A 16,031-nucleotide genomic window follows, 5' to 3' on the forward strand; every position below is an offset into this window, starting at 1 on the left:
AACTGGACACAATACACCAAATGTGGCTCAACCACAGTTTTATACAGCTGTGGCATGACTTCCTGACTTTTATACTCAACACCCCAACTGTTGAAGGCAAATATGCCACATGCCTTTTGCTATTAATTTATTTTCATTTAAAAAAACACAAGAAAAATCGCATGGAAAGTCATTGCATTTTCCTATCTGACAACAGTGGAGCAAAGTTCGACCATGACAAGGTCGTAGAGCAGAAAAACAGGCACTTCTGCCCACCACGTCCATGCCAGTTTTGTTTTGGCCCATTGTGCCAATCCCAAATGGTGCAGAGGCATAGTGTGAGGATGGGAGAGTGACGGGAAATCATCAGCATGCCCATAAGTGGGGAAAGTACGTGAGAACATTGGTTTTAAAACAGTATTCAATAGAATGTCAACTCCTTTGCTAAATAGTTAAGAGCACTAACGAGCTGCTCCATCAAAATGATGTCATATCAAAGATAATGAGGAGTGATCTTATAGAGGTTTATAAAATCACGAGGGTGAATGCACACAAACTTTCTCCTGGGATTGGGGAATCTAGAACTAAAAGACATAGGTTTAGGGAACTCCAGCCTTGAACTCCAGGCCGGGTCTTTATGTGCTGCTGTTGTGACTCCCGTCTCCCCTTCCCCCACCACCACTCCGCAGCCCCGTCTTCCTCAGATCCCACCGTCAACTCCTGGGCCCTCAGAGCCTTCATCTTCCTCTCACCCCAACCCTCCCCTCTCCATTGACACACCCAGCCTCCCCCCTTCCCCCTCTGATCCCAGCTCTCATCCGTGCCGGGTCTTTACCATCTCCTCCGACCTTCAACTGTCGGAGGCAGAACGCTCTGTTCTCAGTAAGGGCCTCACGTTTGTCCCCCTTCACCCACACCTCAGCGAGTTCCGTCTTCGCCATGATGCAGAACTTTTCTTCCACCGTCTCCGTCTCCGAGCCTACTTCTTCGGCAAGGACTCTTCCACCCCCACCGATGACCCCTTCTCCCGTCTTCAACCCTCCTCTTCTTCATGGACACCCCGCTCTGGTCTTCTGCCTGCTCTGGATCTCTTTATCGCTAATTGCCGACGGGACATCAACCGTCTCGACTTCACCGCACCTTGTCCCCATTCCAACCTCACTCCTTCGGAACGCTCTGCTCTCCACTCCCTCCGCACTAATCCTAACCTTATTATTAAACCCGCCGATAAGGGGGGGTGCTGTTGTAGTCTGGCGTACTGACCTCTACCTTGCCGAGGCACAGCAACAACTCGCGGATACCTCCTTTTATTTACCCCTCGATCGTGACCCCACTAAGCCAATGAGCACCAGGCCATTGTCTCCCACACCATCACCAACTTTATCCGCTCAGGGGATCTCCCATCCACTGCTACCAACCTTATAGTTCCCACACCCCGCACTTCCCGTTTCTACTTCCTACCCAAGATCCACAAACCTGCCTGTCCTGGCCGACCTATTGTCTCAGCTTGCTCCTGCCCCACCGAACTCATTTCTGCATACCTTGACACGGTTTTATCACCCCTTGTTCAATCCCTTCCGACCTATGTTCGTGACACTTCTCACGCTCTTAAACTTTTCAATGATTTTAAGTTCCCTGGCCCCCACCGCTCTATTTTCACCATGGATGTCCAGTCCTTATATACTTCCATCCCCCATCAGGAAGGTCTCAAAGCTCTACGCTTCTTTTTGGATTCCAGACCTAATCAGTTCCCCTCTACCACCACTCTGCTCCGTCTAGCGGAATTAGTCCTTACTTTTAATAATTTCTCCTTTGGCTCCTCCCACTTCCTCCAAACTAAAGGTGTAGCTATGGGCACCCGTATGGGTCCTAGCTATGCCTGCCTTTTTGTTGGGTTTGTGGAACAATCTATGTTCCGTGCCTATTCTGGAATCTGTCTCCCACTTTTCCTTCAATACATCGACGACTGCATTGGCGCTGCTTCCTGTACGCATGCAGAACTCGTTGACTTTATTAACTTTGCCTCCAACTTTCACTCTGCCCTCAAGTTTACCTGGTCCATTTCCAACACCTCCCTCCCCTTTCTAGATCTTTCTGTCTCTGTCTCTGGAGACAGCTTATCCACTGATGTCTACTATAAGCCTACTGACTCTCACAGCTATCTGGACTATTCCTCTTCTCACCCTGTCTCTTGCAAAAATGCCATCCCCTTCTCGCAATTCCTCCGTCTCCGCCGCATCTGCTCTCAGGATGAGGCTTTTCATTCTAGAACGAGGGAGATGTCTTCCTTTTTTAAAGAAAGGGGCTTCCCTTCCTCCACTATCAACTCTGCTCTTAAACGCATCTCCCCCATTTCACGTACATCTGCTCTCACTCCATCCTCCCGCCACCCCACTAGGAATAGGGTTCCCCTGGTCCTCACCTACCACCCCACCAGCCTCCGGGTCCAACATATTATTCCCCGTAACTTCCGCCACCTCCAACGGGATCCCACCACTAGGCACATCTTTCCCTCCCCCCCCTCTCTGCATTCCGCAGGGATCGCTCCCCACGCAACTCCCTTGTCCATTCGTCCCCCCTATCCCTCCCCACTGATCTCCCTCCTGGCACTTATCTGTGTAAGCGGAACAAGTGCTACACATGCCCTTACACTTCCTCCCTTACCACCATTCAGGGCCCTAAACAGTCCTTCCAGGTGAGGCAACACTTCACCTGTGAGTCGAATGGGGTGATATACTGCGTCCGGTGCTCCCGATGTGGCCTTTTATATATTGGCGAGACCCGACGCAGACTGGGAGACTGCTTTGCTGAACATCTACGCTCTGTCTGCCAGAGAAAGCAGGATCTCCCAGTGGCCGCACATTTTAATTCCACATCCCATTCCCATTCTGACATGTCTATCCACGGCCTCCCCTACTGTAAAGATGAAGCCACACTCAGGTTGGAGGAACAACACCTTATATTCCGTCTGGGTAGCCTCCAACCTGATGGCATGAACATCGACTTCTCTAACTTCCACCTCCCCCTCGTACCCCATCTGGTACTTATTTTTATACACACATTCTTTCTCTCACTCTCCTTTTTCTCCCTCTGTCCCTCTGAATATACCTCTTGCCCATCCTCTGGGTCCCCCCCCTTGTCTTTCTTCCCGGACCTCCTGTCCCATGATCCTCTCGTATCCCCTTTTGCCTATCACCTGTCCAGCTCTTGGCTCTATCCCTCCCCCTCCTGTCTTCTCCTATCATTTTGGATCTCCCCCTCCCCCTCCAACTTTCAAATCCCTTACTCACTCTTCCTTCAGTTAGTCCTGACGAAGGATCTCGGCCTGAAACGTCGACTGCACCTCTTCCTACAGATGCTGCCTGGCCTGCTGCGTTCACCAGCAACTTTGATGTGTGTTGCTTGAATTTCCAGCATCTGCAGAATTCCTGTTGTTTGGGTTTAGGGATATAAACCTTTTCCACCAGAGGGTGGTTAGTAAATGGAATGAGCTATCGGAGGAAGTGGATGAAACAGGTACATTACCAACATTTAATAGATTCTTGAATAGGACAAGTTTAGAAGGATATAGGCAAATGGGATGATTTTAGTTGGGAATCCTGATTAGCATGAACCCGTTGGACTGAAGGGTCTGTTGCCATGCTGTACTATAACTCCAAGAGTGTTAGGACCCAAGACCCAAAACAACACTTGGTCAAGTAGACAGCAGTGATCCCTGCCCTCCCACATTATTTAAGACCTGGACTACAGTAAGCATCTCAAGGCACTGAAAAAGTATCACTTGATACAACATCTACAAAATTCTCCAAGTTCACTGGAAGAATAAGCAAACTGAGGTGCTTTCATATCCTAGTTACATTCAGTAATGTTGTTCAGGCCATGTCATTCATATATTTGACACCAGACTACCAAAAACAGACTCTTAATTCCATTCTCAGTCAATGAAAGAGATCACCAGCAAACAGAGAAAATGATTCAAGGATATGCTTCAAGTTTCCTTCATAATTACGCTAGAGCTTTAGAGACACACATGGAAAACAGAGTGCAAGAATTGTTATCTTGCAAACACCTTGGAACACTGGTACCCCCAGCTAAAACTGCCTTTAATGTGGAATATACTCAAGAAGAACAAATATTAAAGGCCATTTTGTTCCTAATCACACTATTTAGGCAACTGTTCTTTCTCACATAGTTCTTAGGTAACAAACTTTTCATGGACATAACACTGTTATGTACATACTGTATTCACCCTCATTCGCCACACATAATTAAGTAATATTCAGTAAAGTAACCATTTTCTGTCCTGCATCAGGCCATGCGTTTTGCCATCACATTTAGGTCAAAGAGTTCATAAACCCATGGCCGGGGAGTATTGATTTAAACAAATACATTTCATTGTCAATCTAGTTAACTACTCTTTTTTAAAACAGAACCTCGTGTTCACATTGTCCAAAACCCCTCCCAAGTCCCAAGTCTGCCAGATCTTGCAGATTGGATCTGTATATATAATGATCTTGATTCTTGTCTGGTTCATAAACATTATTGACTTTATTACTTGATAGATCTGTCTGAAGGTTAGTTACATGTATGAATAAGGAACTTTTTATGAAACACTATTTACTAATCAATAATCTTCAAGACCTTGGCCTTAGTACCTTGTTGTGCAATTGAATCAATTTCCTCACTTGCAGACCCCAGTGAGTTCAAATTGACAACAGCATCCCCTCCACAATCCCCCTCAGCACAGGTGCACCACAACGCTGTGTGCTTAGCCCCCTGCTCTACTCACATTGCACTTATGGCTGTGTTGCTAAGCAGAGCTCCAATGCCATTTTCAGATTTGCTGATGACACCATTATCATAGGTCGAATCAAAGGTGGTGACGAATCAGTACATGGGAGGGAGGTTGAAAATCTGGCTGAGCAATGCCACAACAATAACCCATTACTCAATGTCAGTAAGACCAGGGAGCTGATGATTGATTACAGGAGGAAGAAACCAGAGCTTCATGAACCAATCTTCTTTGGGGGATCAGAGGTGGAGAGGGTCAGTGACTTTAACTTCCTTGGTGTTATTATTTCAGAGGACCTGGGCCCAGAATTATGAGGAAAGCATGGCAGACTCTCTACTTCCTTAGGGGTTCGTGGAGATTCAGCATGACATCCAAACTTCTGAGTGTCTGTGGTAGAGAGAACATTGACTAGCTGTATTACAGCCTGGAATGGAAACACCAATGCCCTTGAATGGAAAATCCTTCAAAAAGCAGTGGATACTGCCCAGTTCATCATGGGTAAAGCCCTTCCCACCATTGAGCCCATTTACATGGAGTGTTGTTGCAGGAAAGCAGCATCCGTTATCATGGAGCCCCACTCCCACCCCCCAGGCCATGCTTCCTTCTCGCTACTGCCATCAGGAAGAAGATATAGGAGTTTCAGATCTCACACCACCAATTTCAGGAACAATTATTAACTCTCAATCATCAGGTTCTTGAGCCTGAGGCGATAACTTCACTCAACTTCACTTGCCCCATCACTGAAATGTTTCCACAATCTATAGACTCACTTTCAAGGGCTCTTCATATCATGTTCTCAGTACTTAGTAATTATTATTATTATTATTTCTTTCTTTTTGTATTTGCACAATTGTCTTTTGCATACTAGTTGTACACCCATTTGGTGTGGTCTTCCATTGTTTCTATTACAGTTATCATACTATTCTGGATTTATTAAGTATGTCTGCAAGAAAATGAATCTCAGGGTTATATATGGTGATATACATGTAATTTGATAATACACCTACTTTGAATTTTGAACTTTAGAAAGCAAACACTTACAGATTGATCTTCACTGATTGGGTCCTGTACACGTCCTGTGCTCTGGGGAACCCAAGGGGGATCAAACATCGGTATAGATGGCATACCCAAAATTGGAGAAGGTAATGTGAAGTTTATGCTTGGAGGTGGAATCTTAAACACAATAACATAAAAGACCACTGATAAGTGTACTTGAAATTCTTCAGTCTATCAAATACAAAATTCTAAATTTCAACAAGATCAAAATGTTTTATTCCAATGTACAAGGATTTGCACTAACACTGTGTAGAAATACTACTGCAATTGTTTTTATTCCAATGGCTTTCAGGAAAATGCCTACCATGATCCTTCAGCATTGTTAAAAACAATTTTACAGCAAGTGCCATATTAGGAAAGTTTTAAAAAATTTAACATCAAGTGTTTCATATTAATTATGAATTCATAAATATGTTTGTAGCGAAAACACGGCCATTAGTGGAACAGAAGCAGAGTCAGAATTGACTAATCTAACATAGCGAACACAGCTGGATTACAACATTGAAAGGCAAGTACACGGGTGAACAGGCTAGGCAGCATCTGTGACGGATGAACATTGTAGACCCTGCTGTCCATCGCCCTGAAATTACCTGAACGGAATTCACAGACGCTAATAGGTGATTTGACAAGTCTACCACTCAACATTTACAAAAGTGATTATGGTACAAAAACATTGGAAATTTGGAGCAGTGCAAGTATCTCATTAAATGTATTTCATTAGAACGTTCTGGAAGCCAAAGGGAAAGTATGAGCAGCAGCAGAGGATTAAAATACTGAAAGCCCAACTTTATGGTAAATGAATCTAATGGAGACTTTGCATGAAGAAGCTACCTAAATTGTATTTTGCCTACCCACTGTTGGAAACCTCACCACAAGCAGTGACTGCAATGGAATTGAAAGAAATACAAATAAATTGTTGTTCCATCTGGAACTAGCATTTGGGACCTGAGAGGTAAGCAGGGAGGTGATAAAAGGCCAGGCATTACTTCTCCAGTATTTCCATAAGTGGATGCCATGTGCATGGAAGATGATATTTATAGCGATACCAGAGTGAACTAACATGCTCATCCCATTGGAAGGCTGGAAAAAGAGAGGAAAACAAATTCCTTTCTGTCATCATATCTTGGGGGAGGGGTAGAGGATTATCCATTGAACATAATCTGATGAGGTGGGTGAGATAAAGAAAGATAATCACTAATTGTGCTTCTCAATGTGAGAGCATGGAATGAGAGCAGAACTTGGAGAAAGTGACAAACACAATCAGGGAACCATGAACATAGCCCAGGCAATCTTTAGCCGAACAATATAGAGACACCTTGGAAGTCCTAGTTTTATAGATGGATGAGATCAGAGAAAGCTCAACAACTACTCTACTTTCTAAGGAGGCTGAAGAGAACTAGATTATACACATACATGCATCATTCTACAGACGTGCAGTAGAGAGATCCTGACAAGCTGTATCACTCCATGATATGGAAACCGCACTGTGGTAGACAGGAAGGCTTTTCAATGGGTAGTCAAAACTGTCCAACACATTACTGGCACTAGCTTAGCCACGATCAAGGACATATATACAGAAGCTTGCCCGAAAAGTTCAAGTTCAAGTTAAATTATCATTTAATCAAACATTAATACCCACAGATACAGCCAAATGAAACAGCGTTACTCCAGACCAAGGTGCAAAACACAGTACCAACAGTCATACACAGATCAAGGCACATATAGCGCATATAAGATAGCAAGTAAACATACAGTCACACTAAAGGTATATAGCCCAAGTCCCTGAAAGACTTGTTCTGTAAAATGATGGTATATGGGTGTTATTGGCAAGAACATGCGGTCCTCAGCAGTCCACCGAGAACATACGCAGCATGCAGTTAAGACTGTCATTCCACCGATTGAACTCTGGAGAGCAGCACCCACAGAAAGGGCCAGCCCTCAACCTAGTATGGATGCTGAACTACATCGCCTCCGGTATCTCCTCTCTTGGACTGCTGCAGCAGGCAAGCCCGCAGCTTGAGGCCCAGCCCTTACTACAACCAAGGCCACATAGCTCCCCCACCATCCGTCTTCCCAATAAGCAAGGGAAACTGACTAGCAGCATTTTACATTATCAATGTCCAACCAAATGGACCAGTAATATCATAAAGGATCCTACCCATGGACTGTCTGATCCATTCCCATCAAGGAGGCTACATAGCATGCATGCCAGGACCACCAGACTCAAAAGCAGTTTCTTCAATTAGTAAGGCTGATCGACATCTCCCCCACTAGCTCACCCCTCCATGCCCCAACCACCACTACTTTGTCATTTCCTGTCAGTCATCTTATGTACACACTTATGTGTCCAGCATCTCTTTATGGACATGCAACCAATCTATGTGTATAAGCTATCTTATGTATTTATATTGATTTTGTTTTATTATTATTATTGTGTTCGCACACTTACTGTGTTTTTTTTGCACTGCATCATATCTGGAGAAAAAATTACTTAATTCTCCTTTACACTTGTGCACTGAAAATCTAAGAATCACAGATATTGCTGTTTCAAGAGCAAATAAAAAGGGAATGGAGGTCTTTCCACCGTGTGCTTTAAAACAAAATCCAAATTAACCCACACAGAAAATGATATAAAAAAATCAGCTTATGCACAAAGTGAACTGCATACAGATGAATTGTGCCTCTAGAAGCCAGAACAATGTGCTTTCTGGTACTAGACTCTCAAACTACTGTGAACATCCTCTCCACATCCACACTGTCTAAGCCTTTCAATATTTGGTCGGTTTAGGTGAGATCTCCCCCATCATTCTTCTAAACTCCAGCAAGTGTAAGCCCAAAGGTATCAAACACTGCTCAAATATTAACCCTTTCACTCCCAGAACCATTCTTGTGAAACTCCCCTGGACCCTCTCCAATGACAGTACATTCTTTCTTAGATATGGAGCCCAAACCATCTCACAATATTCCATACGTTGTCTGATCAATGCCTTATGAAGCCTCATCATGACACCCATTCTTTTATATTCTAGTTCTTTTAGTCACTGGCAACCAAGCAGACACTATGCTATGTTAGTATCTTTAGTGTAATTCCATGGGCTCTTGTTTAGCAACCTCATACGTGACACCCGGACAAATTCAAGTAAACAATATCCAATGACACTCACTTGTCTATTCTGCCTGTTGTTTCCTCAAAGAAATCTAACAGATTTGTCAGGTAAGATTTTCCCTTAAGGAAATCATGTTAAGTTTGTCCTACTTTATTGTGTGCCTCCAAATATCCCAAAACTCCATCCTTAGTAATGGACTTAAACATTTTGCCAACCACCGGTCAGGCTAATTGACCTATAATTACCATTCTTTTGCTTCTCTCTCTTCTTAAACAGTAGATGCTTTTATACTGAGGAAGCAATAGAGACAAGAGCAGAGTTACTCCTAAATGTACACTTATTCCTGCAAAGCTTACCTTAAAGATCTGTTGTGCACCTTCTTCCATCCGTGGCCAGACTTGGTACCTGAATCTCCAGAGTGTGTTAAATTTCACAATAGCATTGATTCGTTGTACTGCTTCTGGATGGTGAAATTCCGACATCACCATATCAGATACAGCATCAGGAACTTTTACCGCACACAACAAAAACATAGCAGCTGTAAAAAGGGGAAAATATAATATACATAAAAACATTCACAATATCCTATGTAGCTCATAATCAAATACCTTCTCAAATACAGTTTCTGCTGTATCATAGGTAATATGACAATCAATGAGCTGAGGTGTGGTGGTCAAGATCTTAGCAGGAACGGACACATTTACCATTCAAATCATTTCCAAGAGCCAGTCATGAGAAACGTATAGCACTGTGTAAAATTCTTAAGCACATACAGTATATAACTCAGTTGCCTAAGACTTTCGCACAGTACTGTATTTGTCAATGTGAAGCGGACAGCAAGTTTGTAAATCTGGTGGGAGCAAAGGCTGTTGGGAATGTCAGGGGTGGAGCGCCATGAGAGGGGTATGGGACAGGTGGTAGAGAAGGAGTTGCAAGGGCAGTGGGCGGTGTGGGTGGAGACAACCCCAGCCCTGAGATAACAGGCAGGGTCATTCAGTTCCAAACAATTGGTTTATTGATCATTACTGAATATCTCTCTAGTGCTTCCTGCTCTTTCCTCCTTTTCCCAACCATGATTCCCTTCTCTCTGGCACCTTCCCACTCTCACTCCACAATAGAGACCTACATCAGAATCAGGAATTATAGCAACTCACATGTCATGACATTTGTTTTTTTTTTGCAGCAGTAGTGCAATGTAATACATAAAATTGCTACAGTACTATGCAAAAATCTTGGGCATCCCAGCTTTATATATGTGCCTAAGACGTTTGCCCAGCACTCTACTTAGCCTCAACCACATGTAACAAGATACTGAAAGATTTAAAGGCATAAAGGGCATTGTTCTTGCTAGTCCACTCCCTACTTTCTAGCTGCCCCTCAGTGCTCTGATTGCCAAATCTCCGGTGTACCTTTCCAGTTTCCCAACAAACTCAATATTTTCCACTTGACCCTGCTCCTCGTGATGAGGGGAAATGGGATCTGAAGATCCAATCCAAAGTGACTAGAGACCTGCAGAATCCCAAGGGAGGCCATCTGTTGTGCATTCAGTTTTGAATATTCAAGTGAAAAAACATACTTCAGCAATTCAAAACTGGTAAGTTAACACCAGAGACAATAGGACCACATGGAGAGCAAGCTAGCAACAAGCCAAACAGAATGCTGGTAACAGTTAGCATGGTGAAAACAGACAGGAGACTCATCACCTGGCATCAATAGTAGATTCAGAAATAATGACATATAAAAAGCCCTGGTGCCAAAACTGGGAGGAATATCGCACACATTAATCAAACCACAACCTGATGTAGTCATACTCAAAGAAATATAATTAACAGCTAGCATCCCCGATTCCTCTGTTACCATCCCTGATCTCTTTTCAGATCAATGAGGCAAACTAACAAGGGAAAATGACATTGACTGGGCGAGTGACTGTCATGCATTTTACAGTCAATACAAAGTTCAAAGTAAAATTTATTATCAGCGTACATACATGTCACCACATACAATCCTGAGATTCATTTTCTGCAGGCGTACTTAGCAAACCTATAGAACTGTAACTGTAAACATCAGTAAACAAATTGGGCAAATACAGATATAAATAAATAACAATAAATAATGAGCATGAAATAACAATACGACAGAGTCCTTAAATGAATGTAGTTATCCCATTTTGTTCAAGAGTCCAACGGTCGAGGGGTAGAACTGTTTTTGTACCTGGTGGTGCGAATCCTGAGCGCTTGTACTTTCTATCTGATGGTAGCAGTGAGAAAAGAGCATGGCTTGGTTGGTGACGATCTTTGATGATGGATGCTGCTTTTCTACAGCACGCAGATGTGCTTGATGGTTGGGAGGGTTTAACCTGTGATGTACTGGGCCAAATCCACTACCTTGTGTACGATTATCCATCCAAAGCCATTGGTGCTCCCATACCAGGCTGTATTCTAGCCAGTCAGCACACTTTCCACTACACATCTATAGGAGTTTGCCAAGGTTTTCAATGATATGCCAAATCTCCACAGATTACTGAGAAAGTAGAGGTGCTGTCGTGCTTTCTTCACAATAGTATTTATATGATGCATCCCGGATAGGCCCTCTGAGATAGTGACACCCAAGAATTTAAAGTTACTGACCCTCTCCACCTCTGATCCTCCGATGATTACTGGCTCATGGATCTCTGGTTTCCCTCTCCTGAAGTCTACAATCAATTCCTTGGTCTTATTAACATTGAGTGAGAGGTTGTTGTTTTTACACCACTCAACCAAGTTTTCAATTTCCCTCTTCTCGCTGATTTGTCAGTCCCTTTCATACAGCCTATAACAGTGGTGTCATCAGCAAACTTGCATATGGTGTTGGAGCTGGAGCTGTACTTAGCCACACAGTCACAGCTGTAAAGTGAGTAGAGCAGGAGGCAAAGTACACCTCCCTGTGCTGCTCCTGTGCTGATGGAGATTGTGGAGAAGATGTTTTTGCCAATTCAAAATGACTGGAGTCTACAAGTGAGGAAATCCAGGATCCAATTGCACAAGGAGCTCTTGAGGCCTAGGTCTTGGAATTTACTGATTAGTTTTTAGGGGATGATGGTGTTAAATGCCAAGCTGTAATCGATAAACAGCTTCCTGATATATTCATCTATGCTGTTCCAGGCTTATGTGAAGAGCCAGTGAGATAGAATTTGCTGTGGACCTGTTGCTTCAGTCAGTAATTGGAGCACATCCAAGTCACCATTCAGACAGGTGCTGATATGCTTCAATACCAGCCTCTTAAAACACTTCACCACTGTGGCAATAGTCATTTAGACAGGTTACCACAGTCTTCTTGTGCACTGGTACGATTGAAGTCTGCTTGAAACAGGTGGGTACCACACACTGCAGGAGTGAGAGGTTGAAGATATCTGTGAATACACAAGCTAGTTCGTCAGCCCAGATTTTTAGTACTCGACCAGGTCCTCTGTTCGGATCAGATGCTTTCCTTGGATTCCCTCTCTTGAAGGCAGCGCGCACGTCATCTTCAGAAACTGAGACCAAAGGATCATCAGGAGACATGGGGTGCAGGATGGTTCCTCCCTGTTCTGGTGGTCAAAGTGAGCATAGAAGGCATTGAGCTCATCTGGAAGCGAAGCACTCCTGTCCCCTACATTGCAGGATTTAACTTTGTAGGAGGCAAAATTGTAGCCACTGGTGGTCTCCTGGAAGTAGTAAATGTTTAGGATGAAGGATGGTCTACCAGTCAAGCTGGGTGTTTTGTCTTGAATGACGATCATCTCTGCTTGATAGGCACCTCAAATTATATTCAACTCCACATTCACCTACAATTAAAACTGCACTGCTTGTTTACTCCATGACACCATACAACAACTGAACAAAACTTCTTTGACGGACCACCTCAAACCTGTGACCTCCCTCACCCAGAAGGCCAACAGAAGTGATTGCTTGACACCTAACACACCAAGTCCTCCTCCAAGTCACACACCATCTGTTTTAAGATGCTGTCTGCTTTCCCTTCATGATCACATCACAATCCTAGAACTCCATATGTAACAACCCTGCTGTTCAACACGGACTGTGATGACTCACCAACATCATCTCATCGGGAAGTGGGAATAGGTGATAAATCTCTTGGCAATGATGCCCACATACCATGAATAAAAGGAGTTCCTTGCCAGGTTTGAAATTACTCTTAATATTTCCCCAAAATATTTTTTCTTTGGTAAATCTATCTGGTTTGCATTTCCATGAACCAGCATCACTTGAATCCATTAAGTTTCTTGCCCATTAATAAATTATTTGCCCAAACAATTAAACAAAATTTCTTGCAGATTAGTTTTAAATTTGGTCTTCTTCAAGCCTTCTCTTGAGGTCTTACTTGCTTGGATGGGGTGAAAAATACTTCCTCATTCTATATTATATAATCCTTCCAGAATTCAGAAAAGTACCATATTCACTTTACAAAGTAATTCACACTTATAATTTGATTTCCACTTTCCTATAAATGGGCTTTTATACTCCCTTTGTACACATCAATTTTTTTAAGTACTTTCATCCACTTGAGATATACTGTATAACCTTGTCCTATTCTCAAACTAGAATATATGTTGTTACACAGTTTTTCACTTAATTATATTTGTTGTTCCTCTATGTTTTATTTTTAGTGTATTCCAATGCTCTATCAATAAATTCCAGAAAAGATCCCAAAATTCTGAATTGACTTGAGGCACTGTCTATGTTGAAAGCAGGAACTGAGCAACCTGAGAATAGTTCTAATTTACCATTGCCATAACAACATACTATGACAAAAAAAAACTAAATTTCTTCAAGTTATTCATAGCATTTACTTTCATGAAAATACATAATGAACCTCAATTCCACGTAATTTACTTTCTTGCTAATCTTTTTAAACTATTTGTTACACTTGTATTTACAACTCAATTGTGAATAAACTGGACATCAATAATCCCCTGGATATTGGCTGGCAGAATTAAAAAAGAAATTATTGACATTTATTATTTGGTCAAAATAATAGTTGATAGTACAAAGATTTCTAAATGCCAAATGGGGATTTTATATATTCTATCAATAATTTAAAACTTAAACAATGCCTTTTGTAAATGCATATAAAATTAACCCATCCCCAAACTTATTATCTTAATGTAACAAATTACTGGAAGATTGTATGATTTTTCTAACCAAAAGGGAGTAAATATTTACTTATAAATCACACCTGCCAATTTACTGAATTTACTGCAAGTAACACACTGGTCTTACTGCACAGAATTATAGCACAATAATAAGGCAATAGATTTTATACCATTATTTCCTCAAAACCAGCTAAAGACACATAAAATTGTCAGCAATGAAGAACTTTCTGCTGTCCAGTTTGAGTTATGTGGCATATCAATACTGTCACATCAATGTAGAAAGAACACTATAAGAAAATCACCAATAAACAACACATTCTATAAAAAGCAACTTCTAAAACTTCCTATTTTTTGAGGTATAGTATTGGCTGTATGTGTCACAAGGAGATTGACATTACCAGCTGCAGCAGCCATGTGTTCATCCACACTGAGTAGAAGCTCCCATGCTGCAGGCTGTATGTCTCCATACATGTCCTCGGTTAGAATGGGTGCAGCTTTGATTAACAAAGACAGAGGGGCTGGCGACAGGCTCATTACCTACATTAAAAACAAAGATCAAATAGAATTATAACAAGAAAATAATATTATATTGATCACCTTGCACTGCTCTCTCTCAATTCCATTTACAGGAAATTTACAAGCAATAGTGACTAAAAAATAACATGGGAGGGTTTTTATGATATTGATTGAGGAGTAAACACTGACCAGGAAACTGAAGATAATTTCCCTGATCTTAACACGGTTCCACAGGGATTTTTATGGTTATTTGAACAAGTAGACAACATCTCAGTTTTTCACCCAAATACAGCATCATAAGTCAAAAAATACTCCGTAAGTCAAACAATTTCTATTGTAGCTGATGTCATATTGCTCTTTATACACTCATTATAACTCTTCCATTTCCCTGAATAATCATGCTAACTCTCAATATAATTAAATTAATGGAATATATACTGTACCCATGAATACAATAAAATGTTCAATATTATTAGCTTGAAAATGCTTTAAAAGTATGTGGAATATTCTGCTAAAAGTTGGATTTCTGTAAGTCGGGTCATCTGTATCCAGGGAGCCCCCATAAACAAATTCTTAAAATTGACCTCAACCTATCCACTTCCAATTTTTACTGAAACACAACAAGGGTTTATTATAAGAAAACAAATGCACTAAACTTAATATTTAGTTGTCTTGTATCCAATTTTAATTTTAAGTTTTCTACAGCTCAGTAAAACTAGCTGTTCAAGAGAGGTGAGAATGCTGCATGAGAAAAGTATTCCAACAGCTCTGCTAGTGAGTCGAGCAAAGTAAGTTTTCTCCCAACTTACTTCATGCAGGCAACGCCTCCATTCTGACACCCTTGCACATCCCAAATTAAAAATCTGGAACCACCTATCTTACATTCTCAAACATAAGAACAGAGCACTTGGCCCATCTAGTTTATGCAGGCTTTTGCAGCAATCTCATTCTCCCACTGATTTCCTTGTATTCTATTCATACAACAAAATTCTTCCTCACTCAGTCACAAAAACCCACCATGACTAAGATCCAGATAACCTTAAGTTATTTAAGTATAAATGAAACATTTGCAAAAAGACTTGCACATAACATTCAGAATGACAGAATGCAATAATACAGAGTAATTTCCACAGTTAATGAAGGATGGTTACAAGCAGGTAAATTTATATTTCTTTTTTTTTAATTTTATTTTTATTTGGATAAGGAATTCACAATTATCATGTACTTTTTTCACACATATAACCTTTTCCATTTTTTTATATGTATAAAACTACAATTATTTATACATTCTTAAGTACACATTGAGATGATATAAAAGGAAAATAAACATTTAAATAGATAATTATGTACTGTGGTAAATCTAACCTATTAGGCTAAGTAATGAAATTAGTTGTTAAGAAAAATGGTAATAATAGTTTCCATACAACCCTTCTGGACCATTTCCACTGGT

General features: G+C 41.5%; 1 protein-coding gene across 8 annotated transcripts in view; it reads right to left on the bottom strand.

The window, feature by feature from the left end:
• The window catches only part of LOC134348442 (protein unc-80 homolog), a 238,655-nt gene that overhangs the window by 82,598 nt on the left and 140,026 nt on the right, over positions 1 to 16,031 (bottom strand). For all 8 annotated transcript variants that reach the window (XM_063051833.1, XM_063051834.1, XM_063051828.1 and 5 more), the window contains 3 exons: positions 14,464 to 14,602; positions 9,291 to 9,472; positions 5,813 to 5,944 (listed from right to left, as the gene is read on the bottom strand). In XM_063051833.1, coding sequence (XP_062907903.1) covers positions 5,813 to 5,944; positions 9,291 to 9,472; positions 14,464 to 14,602 — 453 coding nt within the window. The remainder of the gene's footprint in view (positions 1 to 5,812; positions 5,945 to 9,290; positions 9,473 to 14,463; positions 14,603 to 16,031) is intronic.

Source organism: Mobula hypostoma, chromosome 6 (genome assembly GCF_963921235.1).
Source record: "Mobula hypostoma chromosome 6, sMobHyp1.1, whole genome shotgun sequence".
Classification (NCBI taxonomy): domain Eukaryota; kingdom Metazoa; phylum Chordata; class Chondrichthyes; order Myliobatiformes; family Myliobatidae; genus Mobula; species Mobula hypostoma.